The 17321-nt window shown below is 34.6% G+C and overlaps 2 protein-coding genes across 2 annotated transcripts; one reads left to right on the forward strand and one right to left on the reverse strand.

Annotated features, from left to right (window-relative positions):
* The first annotated feature begins 644 nt into the window (after positions 1–644).
* Positions 645–6366, forward strand: LOC132176036 (cytochrome P450 CYP72A219-like). The gene is made up of 5 exons (XM_059588148.1): positions 645–1076; positions 2293–2510; positions 4060–4304; positions 5024–5411; positions 5827–6366. The coding sequence occupies exons 1-5, from the start codon at positions 797–799 to the stop codon at positions 6250–6252; spliced, it is 1557 nt and encodes a 518-aa protein (XP_059444131.1). The 5' UTR covers positions 645–796; the 3' UTR covers positions 6253–6366.
* Positions 6367–7399: 1033 nt separating this feature from the next.
* LOC132173885 (large ribosomal subunit protein eL20) lies at positions 7400–10870 on the reverse strand. The gene is made up of 4 exons (XM_059585556.1): positions 10761–10870; positions 10070–10185; positions 9470–9533; positions 7400–7993 (listed from the first exon to the last, which is right to left on the reverse strand). The coding sequence occupies exons 1-4, from the start codon at positions 10773–10775 to the stop codon at positions 7652–7654; spliced, it is 537 nt and encodes a 178-aa protein (XP_059441539.1). The 5' UTR covers positions 10776–10870; the 3' UTR covers positions 7400–7651.
* Positions 10871–17321: the final 6451 nt, after the last annotated feature.

Here is a 17321-nt window from a genome sequence, read left to right on the forward strand (position 1 = left end):
GGGCGCAACAAACCAAAAATTAGAAACTGTGTTAAGAATTTTTTTTTAATTTTTTTTTACCATAGTGCCCGCCCCCAGGTCGCCCTCACTAGGTACCATATATGATACAAAATAAATTGAGGAGACTAAAATAAAAGTTGTTAAATCACAAGGAGCAAAAAAGCATTTAACCCCAAATTTTATGCATATCCATGGCCTTAAAAGGTGATTTGGCCACCCTCCCCCTCTCTCTCTCTCTCTCTCTCTAGAGTTTATTTTTTCTTCCTTTTTTGTGATATAGCTTTTTTTTTTTTAATTTTTTTATGTTAATATTTATTTTGGTCCTTATTATGGAGCCGTTGAAAATGACAAGGTAGTGATTACAATCACGACACTCAGTCTTTTCTTTAATCTATATATATATATATATATATATATATTTTATGGTATGTTTGAAATTACGATTTTTTAATAATAATTTAAATTTATTAAAAAAAAATAATTTAAATTTAAATTATAATTTTGTATAACAAATATTTGATAAAAAATAAAATTAACATGTTTTACCTTATCTTTTACAATTTTGAAAAGTAACAATTAAAAAATATATATTTAAAAAATTGACTTTATTAAATCCACAAACTCAAAACAATGTCCTAATCAATGAAACAAGCATCAATTTGAACAAAATTTCCCCTTGTCGCCCCTTTGATCTTTTTCCTCCTTTGAATACAAAAAAAGTCATCCATAAAATTCACTTCTCCCCTTTCCTACTCTTCTCCATCCTTCTTCTCTGCCTCTCCCCCTCCTGCAAAAAATGGCTGTATCATCACTACTTGTGATCTTCAGCAGTACTCTTCTCCTTGCAATCCTAACGTTGGGGTGGAGGATTCTGAAGTGGGTGTGGCTGAGGCCCAAATACCTGGAGAGGCGCCTGAGAGAGCAGGGCTGTTCCGGCAACTCCTACCGGCTCTTCTTCGGAGACTTGAAGGACAGCTCCATGATGTCGAAGCAAGCAAAGTCTACACCCATCAATTTCTCTGATGATATTTCGCCACGTGTCATCCCCTTCGTCCATCACACTGTCAAGAATTATGGTATGTCTACCATACCCTTATTATCTACTCATTTTGTTACCTCAATCATCATGTGTCACGTAGCTTTATAAATTTTTGAGTAAAGTTGGTATATTTTTCTCAAACTAAAACTCAATTAATAATGTAATTCTAATCTTTCAATTGAGACAATATTTTTCAAAGAAAAGGGCTAAGTGCTCTCTTGGTGATCTCTTAATCATAGGTGGATATTATTTTTTAAAAAAGCAAAAAAAGAAACTTTCTTTATTTCTGTCATTTTGTTTTTAAAAAATAATATCTACCTAGGATGAGAAGAGCACTAGGAGAATCCCAGAAGAATACCTAGAATTTTTCATTTCTAAACTACTAAAATATTATCACTTAAGACTAGCAAAAAGATAAAAATGTTCTTATGAATTTCTCAATAAGACAAAAATACGCTTATAAATTCAAAAAACAAAAAAACAAAAAACAAAAATAATAATAAATTTTAATTTTTTTAAAACGGATTTTTTTTTTTTTTAAAAAAAAGGGTTTGTTTTCCGAAACCGAAATTTTTATTTAAAAAAAAATGAAAATTTTCAATTTTATTTAAAAAAAAAAATCTTTTTTTTTTAATTATTTTCTTATAAAAAGGTTTTTTTTTTTAAAGAAAGTTTGAAGATATTGTCACAAATAAAAGTTTGGAGAACATTATTAATTAGGTAGTAGTTTGAGAAGAATATATAAACTTTTTCCTAATTTTTTTTTTCATTTTTATAAAATAAGCTTAGAGTCTTAATTTTTCGTTCCATTAGGGCCACGCGTCTAGCCTTGAGGGGTTTCGGTCCCTTGACAAAATTTAAAAAATGTCACAAAATTTTAAGAATTTCATTTAAATTTTAGATATTTTTATAAAATTGACCTCTCAAAATTAATTTTTACCTCTAAAAATTTCTTCTTTTTAAAATTTTTCCCCCTCCAAAATTATTTTCTAATTCCGCCCCATGTGGGAGTATGTAGCGGTTCTCGGATATGATTAGATTATATCATTGCAACTTTTATTATCTCCCAATAAATTTTACACATACTTTCACGTCTACACTCCCAAATTCATACTCTCAAATGTGACGTGACGTGACATGATAATTACTATTAAAGAGAGTGTAAATAGACTTGAACATATGTGCAACATTTCTCTTATTTTCCATGTTTTATAAAGATATTGGATCTTCTTCTGACCTTGAAACATATGCAGGCAAGAATTGTTTTATATGGATTGGCCCAAAGCCGAGAGTGTATATTATGGATCCGGAACTAATAAAAGATGTTTTCACAAATATCGGTGAGTTTCGGAAGCCACGCATAAACCCACTTTCTAGGTTGCTGTCATTGGGAGTAGTGGCGTACGAGGGAGAGAAATGGGCTAAACACAGAAAGATTATCAACCCTGCATTCCGGGTCGAAAAGTTGAAGGTTTTTTCTTTTACTTTCTGTTTTTGTTTAAATCCATTCAGAAGCAATACTTGTGCAGTTGTACTGTCTAAAACTGGATTCTTGTTATCACGTTATGTTGAAAATGTTGTCCCTGTTTGTTTTGGGGTAAAACATTTTCTCAAAAAAAAAATTTTCCCTAGTGCCACACTCTTTTGCGTGGGGTGGAGCCATTGTCTCCTATGTGGGGATGGTTCTCTACCCTGGCAGAGGTGGACGGGGTGTAGTCTGTCTCATGCAGACAGGGATGGAGGCAGAGTTTAGTATAGACAGAGGCCAATGACTAATAAATTGAAATTGTGTTGCTAAGGGCGATATTATATATATATATATATATATATATATAACCTTATAAATTTTTTTTTTTTTTACCTTCAATTATTTTATTTTTATTTTTTCCTTATGAGTTAGGGGGTAGCCATGGCCTATATGGGCCACCCCCTTCCTTGGTCCCTGCATGTGGATCTCCAACCCACAAAGGTGTGCAAGGTGGAACTCTTTCCCTTGCCTCCATGTGGGGTGGATCTGTTCAAATCTTGCTTGAAAATTGTTTGAATTTTGGTTTTTTGTGGTTCCAAGGAATTGTCTGGTATAATTTGTATTCCTATGAATATGGTCTTATAATTTGTACCTCCAAAAAAAAAAAAAAAAAAGTTCTCTCATTTCTTAACGGTCTGTTGGGGTTTGTGGTTTCAAAACATGCGATTTAAAAAATAACGATTACAAAACGAGATTTTTAAAAACGTAGTTAAGAATTTGATAGAATCGCAGATTGGCTTTTAAAATCACATTTTGGCCTTTAATTCTCCCTTGCTTCCAGACTTGCAGTTTGAAAATGTGGATTTTCCCATTTTTTTCAAATCTCCATTTTTTAAGAATGCACTCCAAACAAGACATTTTTCACGATTTTGTTTAAAAACATACTTTGGCCTGTGAACGTAGGGCCAAACGGACTCTAAGTTTACAAGATATTTTTGTTTTTACCAGAAAATAATGACTATTTTTCATCAAAAAAGATGTTTTCAACATTTAACGGCTTTTTTTTGTCATTTTAATAAACTATCCATCTATAATGGTAATCCTTAATTTTTCCTTGAAAGGATACAAAATGACTACTACACATTCACTTTTCTTAGCAAAAGGAAAAGAATTTTTTGTGTCATTTTAATAAATAATCCCAAGCTGTAATCCTTAATCTCTTAAGGATACAAAATGACTACACAATAGTATTTTGATCATCTTCTAGTTCAGAAACTGATGACAAAAAGTGTTGGGTTCAAATCAAAATCTAACAACATTCAAACATCAAGAATGTCAATTATTGGAAATTCCATCAAACTCCTGTAAATTTAAACTCCCTCCCTCGAAATAATACCACTCAAGAGTTAAATTTCCATTTCAACTAGTTTCAGGAAGCCATTATAAAGCATTTAGCTATTCTGAATTGTTTACATCAATGGAAACACTTTTATGCTAAAAGCTCTGTTTCCTGTATGATCTTTCAAAATCTTTTACCTTGTGATTGCTGCAGGCTATGACACATGCATTTTATCAGAGTTGCAATGATATGATTAGCCAATGGGACAGGCTGATCGGTGAAGAGGGGTCTTGTGAGTTAGATATATGGCCTTCTATTGAAAATCTATCAGGTGATGCGATATCTCGAACAGCATTTGGAAGTAGCTACACTGAAGGAAAAAGAATATTCCAACTCCAAAAAGAACAAGCTGAATTTGTTGTGAAAGCTGTACAATCTGTCTACATTCCAGGATGGAGGTAATTAATGTTTAAATTTTTATTTAACTTCATCATGAAATCAGGTCAAGTTAGTTTATATTGAATTATGGTTAAGTTCAGAAATAGTGTTAGACTGCAGAAAAAGAAGTTGGGACAAGAAATGCAGCAAACTTTCAACAAATTTTAACTTCTGCTCTATCCACCTATTTCAGTTCACTTTTCTTACGACTTTAGGTGAAGAATAGATCTTATAGTTTATTTGAAAACACGTTTTTCGTATTATAATTTATTTTCCTAAACAACTGATCAACAAAGTTGTAGCAACCAAGGAAAGCTCTAGCCACATTTGCTAACTTATTAGCAAATGTGGGATTTATAAACTACACTCTATGTGAACTGCTCATCTGCCCAATATGGGACCGGAGTTTTACAGACTCCCTCCTTAAACCCCTGACGTCTTCGTCAGGGCCACGTCATGCGGTGCGAACAATACCACATGACATTAGTAAGTGGCTCTAATACCATTTGTAACGACCTAGGGAAAGCGTTAGCCACACTTGCATTATCACTCCAAAATGATTACTCAATTTGGGAGATAGCACCCATGAGTGTCTTTATAAACCACTCATTCTATGTGGGCTACTCATCTGCCCCGCCCAAAAAAGAGACCCAAACCGAATTGTTACAAAAGTAGTGAGGAATCACATTCTTATTTCCCTTCTTCATGCCTTCACAATTTGTAAGATTTTTATGTGTAGGTTTCTACCAACCAAAATGAACAAGAGAATGAAGGAAATCGATCGAGAAGTACGAACTTTGCTAACGGAAATCATTAACAATCGAGAGAGGGAAAGGAAGGCAGGAAATGCCCCGAATGATGATTTATTAGGTATACTTTTGGAATCCAATTCTAGAGAACTTCGAGAATCTGGAAATGAAAAGAAAGCTGCAATGAGTCTTACAGATGTAATTGAGGAATGTAAGCTATTTTACTTTGCGGGGCAAGAGACAACCTCAGTTTTGCTCGTTTGGACAATGGTTTTGTTGAGCAAGTATCCAAATTGGCAAGTGCGTGCAAGAGAAGAGGTTTTGCAAGTTTTTGGCAAGAACAAACCAGACTTTGATGGGTTACATCACCTTAAAGTTGTAAGTATATTTCCTTATGTTTACCTTATTAAGATGGATGTTTCAATACAGATTTTCTTTGTCTATCAAGTTGATTCAATCAGTTTCTCAACCTTCAAAATAGTGATTCAACACGTAATCATAAGACTTGGATATACTGATGCAGTTTTCAGGCAAACACCACAAAAAACATAACACTATCACTATGGTAGGCTCAAATTCTTTCCTATTAAATGAGTAGAACCTTTGTTCTGATACTATATTAAATCAAACTTTTCTCAAAAGTTTAAGTTAATAGAAATGGATGAAGTTAATCTTTAACAAATGCTCCTAGAGTTAGGTCCGTAGATGGAGTAATAAGTCTTGGTTTTCTATCTATAAGTAGTCTTCAATGTTAATTAAACATGTTTATGAGAGAAGTGTATCCATGGCACAGGTAACCATGATTCTGCATGAGGTTCTGAGGTTCTACCCGCCAGTAACTATGCTGAATCGAGCAGTTAACAAGGACACAAAGCTAGGAAATTTGATAATACCAGCTGGAGCAATGATCGGTTTACCAATAATCCTTATCCAACGTGATTGTGAACTTTGGGGAGACAATGCAAATGAGTTTGACCCAGAGAGGTTTTCAGAAGGTGTCTCAAAGGCAACAAAGGGCCAACTATCATTTTTCCCATTTGGAGGGGGTCCTCGGTTGTGCATTGGACAAAACTTTGCTATGGTGGAAGCCAAAATGGCGTTGTCATTGATATTGCAGCACTTCTCATTTGAAATTTCCTCATCCTATGCTCATGCTCCTTTCACAATTATAACTCTTCAACCTCAATTTGGTGCTCACATTGTACTGCACAAACTCTAGCTTGTATCAAAATAAGCAACTCTTAATCTGTAAACCAAGTTTTATTACTCCTGCTCATGTACTATTATAGCATTATCAAAACTAGTTATAAAGCACGGGTGCTTTTTCATTGTATTATTATATATTCACAAAGAAGCTAAGAACAGGTCAAGTTATTCGATCGAAATGCTACGTATGATTTACCAAATTTGTAAGGATGATGTTTTTGAAGAGATAAATTGGCACTAGTCTGTATTGTAGTTAAACCAAAAAGAGAGAGAGAGAGAGAGAGAGAGAGAGAGAGAGTAAAGGAGTGCATGCAAAAATATCCTTGAACCATCTCAATCAATGTAAATTTTGCATATAATCAGAAAATGCCAAGCAGTTTAAACTTTCTTAGCCTCTACTCAAAAAAATGAGGCCATCAATAATGATATTTAGTAGAAGAAGAAAAAACTCTTTTTTCTCTAATGTGTCATCTCCAAGAACTTTTTAATTGAATGTTTTGAAGTTTTGATCAATATGAAGGAATGTGTAATAACATATAGCATATGCATGTATGTTTGTGCTGTGTACATATGGATGAATTCAAGCTAAATTTGGGTTTGTAGTGAAAATTGTTTAAGGGCTAGTTTGATTGCAAGATTTATGTGCTTGATTTTCTGGATTTTGAACATTTGTGGTTTGTGTTTCGAACTAAGTGCTGAATTTAGGGATGAAATTATTAAGTAGATTAGTTGCCACAACCCTAACCCTAATTTCCAGCACTCAAGTCCTCTTGCTTCTTATAGCTGACCTAATTTTGCTCTTAGTTTTATTTTAACACAACTTTACAGGTTAATTACCTTTGTCCTCACGAAGTACCACTCATTTACAAGTTGTCCCGTGAACTCACATTTGTCTCGTTCAACCGCATTAAATTACTATTTTGTTACAAAAAAATTCCATCATTAGAATCTCATTAACTCAGACAGAATCTCCATCACATGCCATTAAAAATAAATAAATACAAAGGGTGAGTTTGGTAAAAAAATAAATTTGACAAACATTTTTCTTTAAAAATCCCAAATTGTGTGGAAATCTTGAAAATGAGGCTTTCCTTTAAGAGTTCTTTCAAACATTTTCTATAGATCAAAGCTCTATGGATTCTATTTCTCAACGCAACATCTTAAAGCTAAGAAACTTCCAGCAACTATAATTCATTATAGCAAAAACGACAAGAGTATACTAGGTGGTACTCTTAATTATCTCCGCAAATGAGAGAGCTAAAAGAGAACCCGTACAAGTGAACTCGTTAACAAGCATTCCACTACCAAAACAGAATTTAAAGTTCAAAGCATCAGCCGATGTCTCACATCTAAAGCTCATCAAAAACATGAAAATCCTAGCAAGAAACAAGCGAAAGTAACCATCATACGAGTTACATAAATAGGTTCGGCCTTGATGCCTTATATGTGGTCTTGAGCTTCCTGGTGGGTGGCCGAATTTTCTTGAACACCAGAGGGAACTTGATTTTGGAGTTATGGAATTGCTTGGTGCTCTCCCTCTTGCAAAGCTTAGCTGGTATGGTGGCTGTTTTGATGATCTGAATGCATGGGAACCTCACTCTGTGACGAGAAGCCATCTCAGTGTACATTTGCTCCACAGCACCATTTAGTGTGGTGTCTCGATACTCCTTGTACATATTGTGATACCCAGTTCGGCTTTGATAGCGCAGCCAGATACCAAAATTCTTGATCTTCGTAGGATTCTTTTCAAAGATCTGCAGTATAAATGGGAATAGAAAAATCATCTCACAGAGATCATTAAAACCAATAAGACAACTAGAGATATAAAGAAGATAGGGGGAGGGGAATGTATAAATCGCATTTGCAGCCTGCCAGAGGAGCAGCAATACCATCCCCAAATTCTGTAGACCACCATAGCTATAGTGTAAGAGAAAATTGATCAAGAGTTCAACCCAACTTAACTATGTCTTAGTCCCAATTAAATTATCTAGACAAATTTAAGGGAAAAATAATAGACTTCAAGAAGCTAAAATCAGCAGTTTTTCAAGCCATGAGGATGATATTATGTGAAACTGGCGGAAAGTTTCTCTTTCTGCCAGTAATTTAAGAGAAAATGGTTTCAAGTTCAAGTTTAGCCTAAGGAGAGTAGAGCTTCAAAGTTTGGGAAATAAATGAAATAATTTTCACTTAGATTGACGAAATACTCTTCAATTGACAGCAAAACACGGTTTGCACCAGAAAATAAAATAATATTGAACCAATAGTACTTGACATTCATCATGATTTGAACTGTGGAAAATGATTACAATCATCTCCTCTCACATTTTGGTCCAAATATGTTGCACAATCTACCCTGCCCCTTTTGCTGACTACGATAGAGTATAACAGAATTATAGGTAAAACACAAGCTACCCACAAACTCATAAACATGTCAACATATTCGTTGTGGATTTTAAGACAACTATGATTCTATAGGAGCATCCTCTAGACCGGCGGGCCGGGGAAGTGGGAAGGCAAGACTCATGCTTTCTAGTGTTGAGTGCCTTGGGGGATTTTGGACTTTGTTGTATTGTGGGTTTTGGGTTTGAGGGCTTGTCAGGGTTTGGGTTTGAGGGCTTGGGTTTCTTGCTTGTTTGGAGCCTCTTGTATATACTGCCTGTCTACTTAGGGATGCCTTAAGTTGCAATCTCAGTTTCCATCTCTCCCCTCATATTTTGGTCCAAATATATTGCACATTCTCCAGAGCCCCTTTTTCTGGCATAGATATAGTATAACAGAACAATAAGTGAAAAAGAAGCTGCCCACAACAGAGTTACGTTGTATTCCAGCAAGGAAAATGGGAACGGGATAATATTAGTTACAATTCCAACAGAAGCTGCCCCTTCCTCCCACTCCACGCATGCATACACAGAGAGATGAGAATTCAATGATTCATTTATCTTTAACCAACTTCACCTCTAAATTCCAATAAGCTATTACCCAAATTTACAACTGTAATAACTGTAATAATAGCATGATGATTTCTTACTTACAAAATTTTTTTTCCTTTTTTTTTTTTAAAAAAAAAAAGAAAAAAAAAAAGGGAAAAGTGGAGGGAGAGAGCATACAGATTCGTGAGGGAAAGTGAAAAATGGCTCCAGCACTTTAAAGCATTTTTCCTCAGCAAGGGTAATGTAACTTGACAAAGCAAGACTAATCAAGATGAAAAATCAAGCATATATGGTTCATACCTCATTAATAGCTAATATCTGCCCATTGCTCTTTTTAACTTTCTTGAGTTTCCTCAAGAAATACCTTCCAAAAAAAAACATAAAAATCCCTTAGTCAAAGTTCCTAAAAGATAAAATTTATCTCCAAAAAGCAGTGACATGCATGATAAAATACAGTAAGCAGCAGCAAATAAACCAACCTTCTGCTTCCAAGAATGTTGACATCAACAGAACATCATTTAAGAAAATCAAATCTTATGTATCATGGAAAGAAAAATAAAAAGAAATACTTAAGCGAAGGCCTATGGTAGGAGTTAAGATTCAACAAATTGATGGTTCTCTTTAGACTCCCAGTAACAAAATCACAAAGCCTTTTATGTTCCATTTTCTTTTAATTACTTATATTTCAGTTGAGCACAAGTTTTTGTTTCCTCCCATCCCAAAACAGTTAAAACCATGTAGCACTCAGAAACATAATACTTAATTGTCTTCCCATGTTGAATCAAGAGCCAAACAGATCACAAGCCAAAACATTTCACTTTAATTTAAATTCCAACATATCATTAGCATAATGGATCAGAATCAATTGCAAGTTCAATACATAGAGATTAGATTACACACCAAAACTTTGACTTGGAGCGAACCTCATTTGTTGCCCAAAGTTTCATCCGATAAATTTTCGGATGCTCATCTGTTTCAGAAGGTAATGCTCTCCCCACTACCTGGTATTGATGAAACTGTAAACAAGCAAACCCTCGTCAATTCAAAACCCCAACATCATCATAAACAGGACCAAACACGTGAACTACAACAACATTACATTAGTTTGACAACAAAAAGAAAACAGAAACAATTTCTGAATATTCCATACAAATACCAAATATAACATAATTCACCCACTCAACTGAGCCTACTACAATCATGTGGCAAGGCAAAAATGTTACAAACGATCCAATCAGAACCAAACCCATGAAGCAAACCGAAAGATTTAACCGTTTGGTAGCTGGGAAAATGCAGGAAAAGCAAAGAAAAGAAAACCCAGGCTCAGATCCCAAGTTTTTCAGTACAATTCTAAAAAACCCACGTATAGCTATGAACCATACAAATACTTATTCATCCGAGTTGAAACTTTCAGGCTTTCAGCAGTGAGAACCAGATAAAAAGAACAAAAACAAAACAAAAATCATCTTAAATCCTAAGACCCACAATCTATTTTCTCCTATTTTCCAAAGCTTTTTCAGCAACAAAACGGTGAATAAACAAGGCAGAAAAAATCATGAGAATATGAATATGTGATAAGAATGCTACTGACCCTGAAAGTAACCATTTCTGTGGAGAGAGTAAACGCCTCTGAACAACCCGGAGAGCCTGTGGCAATGTGTAGCAAAGGAAGGGCTTTGGAGTCTAGAGTGGTCTTATATTAAACCCTAGGGGCCGTTTGGGGGCGCCGCTTAAACAATGCTTTGTCTCTAACCTGCTTTTCAGTCAGAGGAATGATAGGGACCCAACTTTTTTGCCCAACAAAAGTCCAACTTTTGCCTTATTTATTTTTTAAAAATAAAATAAAATAAAAAATGAAAAAAATGTTTAAAGCAACCCTATCTATTTTTTGTCATTCTTTTATTTGGTATTTTAAAAAAAATGAAAAATGGTATTTTTTTCATAATAATGTCATTTTTTTTAAAGAAAATGTCATTATTATGAAGAAAAATACTATTTTTCATTTAAAAAAAAATACTAAATAAAAGAAAGGCCAAAAATAAATAGGGTTGCTTCAGACATTTTTTCCATTTTTCATTTTTTTTTTTTTTAGAAAAAAAATAAAAGGTAAAAGTTGGACTTTTGTTGGGCAAAAAAGTTGGGCCTTTAGCATTTATCTTTCAGTAAAGGCAATCCATATATTTTAATGTTTTTTAAATGATGTTCTTTATTTTATTTTATTTTCAACCTCTTAGATTTAATTAAATTTTTTTAATGAGAACCAGAAAGAGTGAAATTAAATTTGGACCGCTTATGTTATAGTTTTTTTTAATATAATGTTTAAGCTAAATTCCTTTTGTTTTAAGTTATTTGTTAATATTTTTGTTTTCAAAAGAGAACACATAAAGGGAGAAACAAAATATGTGATGAAACAAAGCAAAATGTTTGGTTATAGCCTATAAGACTAGGGGATAAGCTAGAGAAATTTATCTAGTATTTATTGGAGAGAAAAGAAAAAAAAAATGATTTGTGTTAGGATTGGGCTAATCGGATAGTCCACCTACTAGGATGGGCTGGACTGAGCCCAAAGACCAACAAGGCCCATAAACGAGGCCATTATTCGGGCCAACAAGGATGTGAAATCGAGGGATCATCTCCTTCTTTTTTAAGAATCTGGAATCCGTTCAAGAGAATCTCGAATATTCCATAATGAGGAACCCAGAATTTGTTGTAGCCTTGTAGGGATAATGATAAACTCTAAGGATAATGCCTCAATCCCGAGATTCTTGGGATTATGCCAATCCTCGAGAACTAATCGACAATAACCACAACTCCCTCCTATAAAAGGAGTCTCATTCTAGGTAAAAGTGGTTAATTTCCAAGTGTTCACCTAACCGAAAACTGTTCCAACACTTTTGTTTAGACATTTGCAATCAAAGGCTGTCTAAATAAGTTTTCATAAAATCATTTTCTGCGTTTTGTTTTTTTAAAAAAATGTGTAACATCCCCGATTTTAACCCATTGAAGCAAAGGGATCTTAATTTTGAGCGTAAGAAGAATGTATGATATTCAAGGAATAAAGTGCTAATTTTGGAAAAATTAAGGAAAAAAACTTAGACCTAAGATGGTTCTTTTTTGTTATAAAGGAATTAAATAATATTGAATCAGCTGATTTTGGAGTTTTGGATATATATATGGGCTTCAAGTTATGTAGAAGAACATTGATGAAGTGGGCGGAATTAAAGCCCAAGGGGGAATAAGAGCCCATGGACCGGGCACTTGCATGCAAAAAAAGGAAAGCTTCAGCATTCTAAGTAAGGACAAAAGTAGAATGTATGACGGGGCATTTCGGAATGGGCCAAATATGAATGAGAAATATATTAAAGATGCAAGATAAAGTAATATATATATATATATATATATATATATATATATATATATATAAAATATTAATATTAATAAAATAGGGTAATATCTAATAAATCCCTAAATTAAAACAAAAAAAACTTTCAACTTTTTTTTTTTTTTTTTTGAATTTTTTCCTCCGTCAATCGAAAAGATGTCATAAGTCCTTCCATTACATTTTCTTCAAAATGTCTAACATCCATTATTAAATCTTAAAACTCACCGTTTTGCCACGTCAGTTTTTTTTCACCTCACTTTAAAATATTAATTTTTTATTAATTTAATTTAAAAATTAAATATAAAAAAAAATAAAAAAATAAAAAAAAAAATTGAAGGGGTGGCTAGCGATGGGGCTGCCACCCCTAAACCAACCATGGAGCCACCCCCGGAGGTTAGGGGTGGCTTTGTGGCCACCCAATAGGGGTTAGGGGTGGCGTGCTGTAATGACCCAAATAATTAACTAAGCTTATGTAGTTTAGTTAGATGATTAATTTGGGCTTTGAGTCACTAAGAACAGCTATGAAGGCATTTTGAAAATTTCAGACTTTTTGACCGGACGTACGCTAACTTTTGGTTGACCACTGGTTAATGCCCATACGTACGATGCACCCTTTGGTCCATTGGGTGAATAGTACGCCCCTATAGTACCGGATGTACTATACTTTTCAGGATAGTTCCAGCAACGCCCACAGGCTTTCTAGCGCTATAAATACCCCTCCCCAGTTGACCCTTAAGCCTCATTATGCCCTCGTTGCCCTCTAGAACACCAGCTTGAGTGATTTTTTGAGTTGTGAGAGTTCTTGGAGGAGAATGAAAGATTTCTTGGAGGTTTTACTTCAATGAGGTAATTTTCTAAGCTTAGCTTGTTCCTTACTTAGTTGTTATGCTTTTCATAGTTAGCTTAGTCGACAGTTTTAAGCTTCTAGTTGTGTTGTTTCTGTAATACCCCGATAAAGGAGCTTCTGGCTGGAATGCCTAACTCACTGACTAGACTTATGCCCTCGGGGTCTGTACGTACGATTAGGGAGCCAGGCGTCTGCCCTTAGCCTCACTTGCGTATTTTAGAACCCAGGAACCCCTGCCAGGTCAGCCAAGGCTAATTTTGGGGGCGTTACAGTTTCTCTTTAATCTTGGTTTAAGTTTGGTTTAGCATTTCATTTTGATTGAATGGATTTTCTTATGCATGGAGGCTTTGTTTTGAGATAGGAGGTCCTAGGAATCCTTTTGATAGCTTTAGAACCAGTTTGGGAGGATTGAAGGACAGTTGAACCAAATGAGGTTCTACTTGAACCTTCTGGGCGGACGTACAGCCACGAGCCCAGATGTACGGCTAGAAGCATTCTAGGGAACACCACTTTGACCAGTCGTCTAATAGCCTCTGTTTTCATGTTCTATGATTGTTTTAGTTGAATTTAGAACTAATGGTAGGTCTTCTCTCTGTATTCAAGGTTATGGAGCCTCAAGGAGATTTTATGGAGGAGCTTTACAACCTGGGTGAGTATAAACTCACATGGATACTTGTTGTTACTTTTCCCGCATTGCACAATTATTTTATATATATCAAATATGCATATTTTGCAACTTTCATGAAATACATTTTTGAACTACTGCGAACTCTCTTTTGTGAATACGTATGTTATATTACAAGTCTCTCGGGACAGTGCTAACCCTGCTGAGAATGGGTAATATCTCAGGTAGACCATACTGTTGAACTATGACATGATTCTCATATTACATCATATATTATATCTATGTGGCATTCTTGATAAACTGCCATCTCAGATTGTTGCATGTACTTTATAAACAACTAAGTTCACCATTTAATGACGGGTACGTTATGTGCATTTATACTCACTAAGTCGTCGTGCTTACCCTTGTATTCTTTCCCTTTCTCTCTATATGTACAACTATGCGGTTATAGATAGTTTAGTAGAAGATGGATACCATGAAGCATCCGGTTATTATGGAGGACTTGATCCAGGTGACGCTTGAGGACTTATTGCGAGATTAGGCAGATGCTTATGGAAACTAGTACTTTTGGGTTATGTTGTAGACCTAAGAGCTTTTATGCATGCTTGCATATTAAGACATAGCATGGATCCCTTGTAAAAATGACTAGTATAGTGTGATTTCAGCTACTTTGATGATCTTTGGTATATGCTCTGGTTTTAATGATTAATGTTTATAGAATCTTGATGTTTCTGCTATTTAGTATCCTCTCTTTTTGAGAAGTAGAAATTCATGAGTTTTGTTGTTCGCAGAATAAGGATGGGAGACGAATCATAAAGTTAATTACTAGTTAATTAATTTTCGGAGCATTACACTTGCGCCCACCCCTGAAGGTGTTAGGGGTGGCCGCAAAGCCACCTCTAACCCCCTAGGGGTGGCTGCATGGTTAGTTTGGGGGTGGCCAGGGGTGGCAGCCCCACCACTGGCCACCCCTTCAATTTTTATTTATTTATTTTTTTTAGATTTAATTTTTAAATTAAATTAATAAAAAATTAATGTTTTAAAGTGAGGTGAAAAAAAGCTGACGTGGCAAAATAGTGAGTTTTGAGATTTAATAATAGACGTTAGACATTTTGAAGAAAATGTAACAGAAGGACTTGTGATGTCTTATCGATTGACCTAGGGAGTAAATTTTTTTTTTTAAAAAAAAAAAAAAAGAAAAAAAGTTGAGGGAGTTTTTTGTTTTCAAGAGTTGACTCCGGGATTTACTAGATATTTACCCTAAAAATTAAACAAAAGAAATGAAAAAAGAAAAAAGAAAAAGAAGGAATTATTTCTTAATATATTTTAATTTGTAGCTCAAACTCCTATCAAAATGGAACCTTGCATTCTTTTAGATCTCGAAAGACATTTATGATTGAATCTTATTAAATTTCGTAGCAATTTTTCTTTTGATGTATAGCATCAAAGAACTTGTTAGAAATTCATCTTCAATTTTGTTGTAAAGTCTAATTTTGATAATATTAACGGCTGAAAATACTTATTCTGAAGTTGCGGTAAACATGAAGAGTAAACCTACATTGTTACCCTTGTTGCGTTAAAAACTCTTTTACGCTGGAGGCTATTGATCACACCTAATTTTTTTAATGATATATTTGGGTTGCTGCTCATAATAGATTTGGGCTATTAAAGGCTTAGGTATAAAATGATTTTTGTTATTATAAGGCTAGTGGACTAGCCTTTTTTTTTTTTTTGTTTTTTTGGGCATGAGCCAAGCTTAATTATTTTTGGCTCAAATATATAAAATGAACTTTTTATATACTAGAATTATAATAAAAAAAAAAAAAAAAAAGAGAGGTTCAAGGCCAATACCGGCCCTCCCCTCCCTCCATCTTTGGGCCCATGTAATGCCCCAACTTAAATAATAAGTTGGATGTAGAACATTCATATATTCTATTTGGCGCTACTAGCCTACTACAGTAACTCATGATTCATGCAGTTTCACTGCATACAAATTTTTTTTTAAACTGCAAACTAGGGCTGGCAATTTTGACATGACCTGCGAACCCGACACGAAGTTAACAAGTATTGGGTTTGGACTTATCGGATTCGGGTCTTATCGGGTCTACCCGATTAAGACAAGATTAAATTTGTGTCTGGAGGGTTGACCTGGCGGATCCACGAGTCAACCCGCCAGACACGTTTAATAAATGGGTCTGGCGGGTCAACCGGGTTTGGCGGGTCAGGCGGGTTAGACGGGTCTCAGGTGACCCGCCTAACCTATTTAATTTTTTTTTTTTTTTTTAAAAAAGAAAAACCTATGTCTAAGTTCTAAAGTTAACCCTAACACTTACTGACTCACTCACGGCTTCACTTCACTCTTCACTTCACGTCTTCACTTCACTGGCCTATTCCTTGTTTTTCCATTACTTTTTCTATGTGGGTCTATATATTAAAACATTATCTATATATTAAAACATTCTCTTTTAAAACATTTTATTTTTTTTGGACGGTTAGGATAAATTTGACTAGTCCTTTGGCCCAAAAGATCAATTTATTAAATTATTTTTTCCAATTTTGATTAAGGGTTTTTTTTAACGGGTCGGGTCGGGTCGTGTTACCTATTTAGCGCACGAGTCATATCGGATCGTGTCTACCCGATATGACCCGATTATGCTAAACAGGTTAAGCGGGTCGTATCAGGTTACCGGGATATTTTTCGTGTTATAATCGTGTCAGACCCGCTAACCCGTTTAGCTAAACGGGTCGTGTTCTTGTCTCGGGTAATTGGGTCGCCGGTCTTAACGGGTCCTAATCGTATCTACCCGGTTACTTGTTTTGCCAATCCTACTACAAACTCATCTTTTAATAAACTGATAACTAGAGTCTAATCAAATAGACATCTTTTATATATTAAAAATAGTCAATACATTAAGATAAAACATTGCTAATCCAACTACAAAAATAACCATTTGAAAATATATATATATATATATATATATCAAAAGAAATTAATTCCTTTGAGGAAGAATCTTTTTGTAAAGCAGGCCAATCGATTTGGGAAAAGAAATTTTTTACAGGAGTATGAATAACATTTAATTGATGGGGAGAAGGAAGAGATCCGTTAAAATCCGAAGCAGAAGGAGAAAGAGATCCTCCGTCATCATCAACTTGAGTGGGAAGAGGAGTTTGCTCGGTAGTGTAAAAAGCATAATCAACTTGAGAATCAACAAAAACACTTTTTAATTTTAAATCAGGATAAGCAAGAAATTTTTCAACGTCTTTATCTCTTCGTTGGAGTCCTTCTGTGGTGATTGAA

The sequence above is a fragment of the Corylus avellana genome, chromosome ca3 (genome assembly GCF_901000735.1).
Source record: "Corylus avellana chromosome ca3, CavTom2PMs-1.0".
NCBI lineage: Eukaryota > Viridiplantae > Streptophyta > Magnoliopsida > Fagales > Betulaceae > Corylus > Corylus avellana.

Coding starts and splice junctions, on each gene's coding strand:
- LOC132173885 (XM_059585556.1), bottom strand. Junction 9,534..10,069: donor CGCTCCAAGTCAAAGTTTTG/GTGTGTAATCTA, acceptor TTTTTTTGGAAG/GTATTTCTTGAGGAAACTCA. Junction 7,994..9,469: donor AGATATTAGCTATTAATGAG/GTATGAACCATA, acceptor TTTATACTGCAG/ATCTTTGAAAAGAATCCTAC.
- LOC132176036 (XM_059588148.1), top strand. CDS start 797: ATGGCTGTATCATCACTACTTGTGATCTTCAGCAGTACTCTTCTCCTT. Junction 1,077..2,292: donor TCACACTGTCAAGAATTATG/GTATGTCTACCA, acceptor AAACATATGCAG/GCAAGAATTGTTTTATATGG. Junction 5,412..5,826: donor GGTTACATCACCTTAAAGTT/GTAAGTATATTT, acceptor TCCATGGCACAG/GTAACCATGATTCTGCATGA.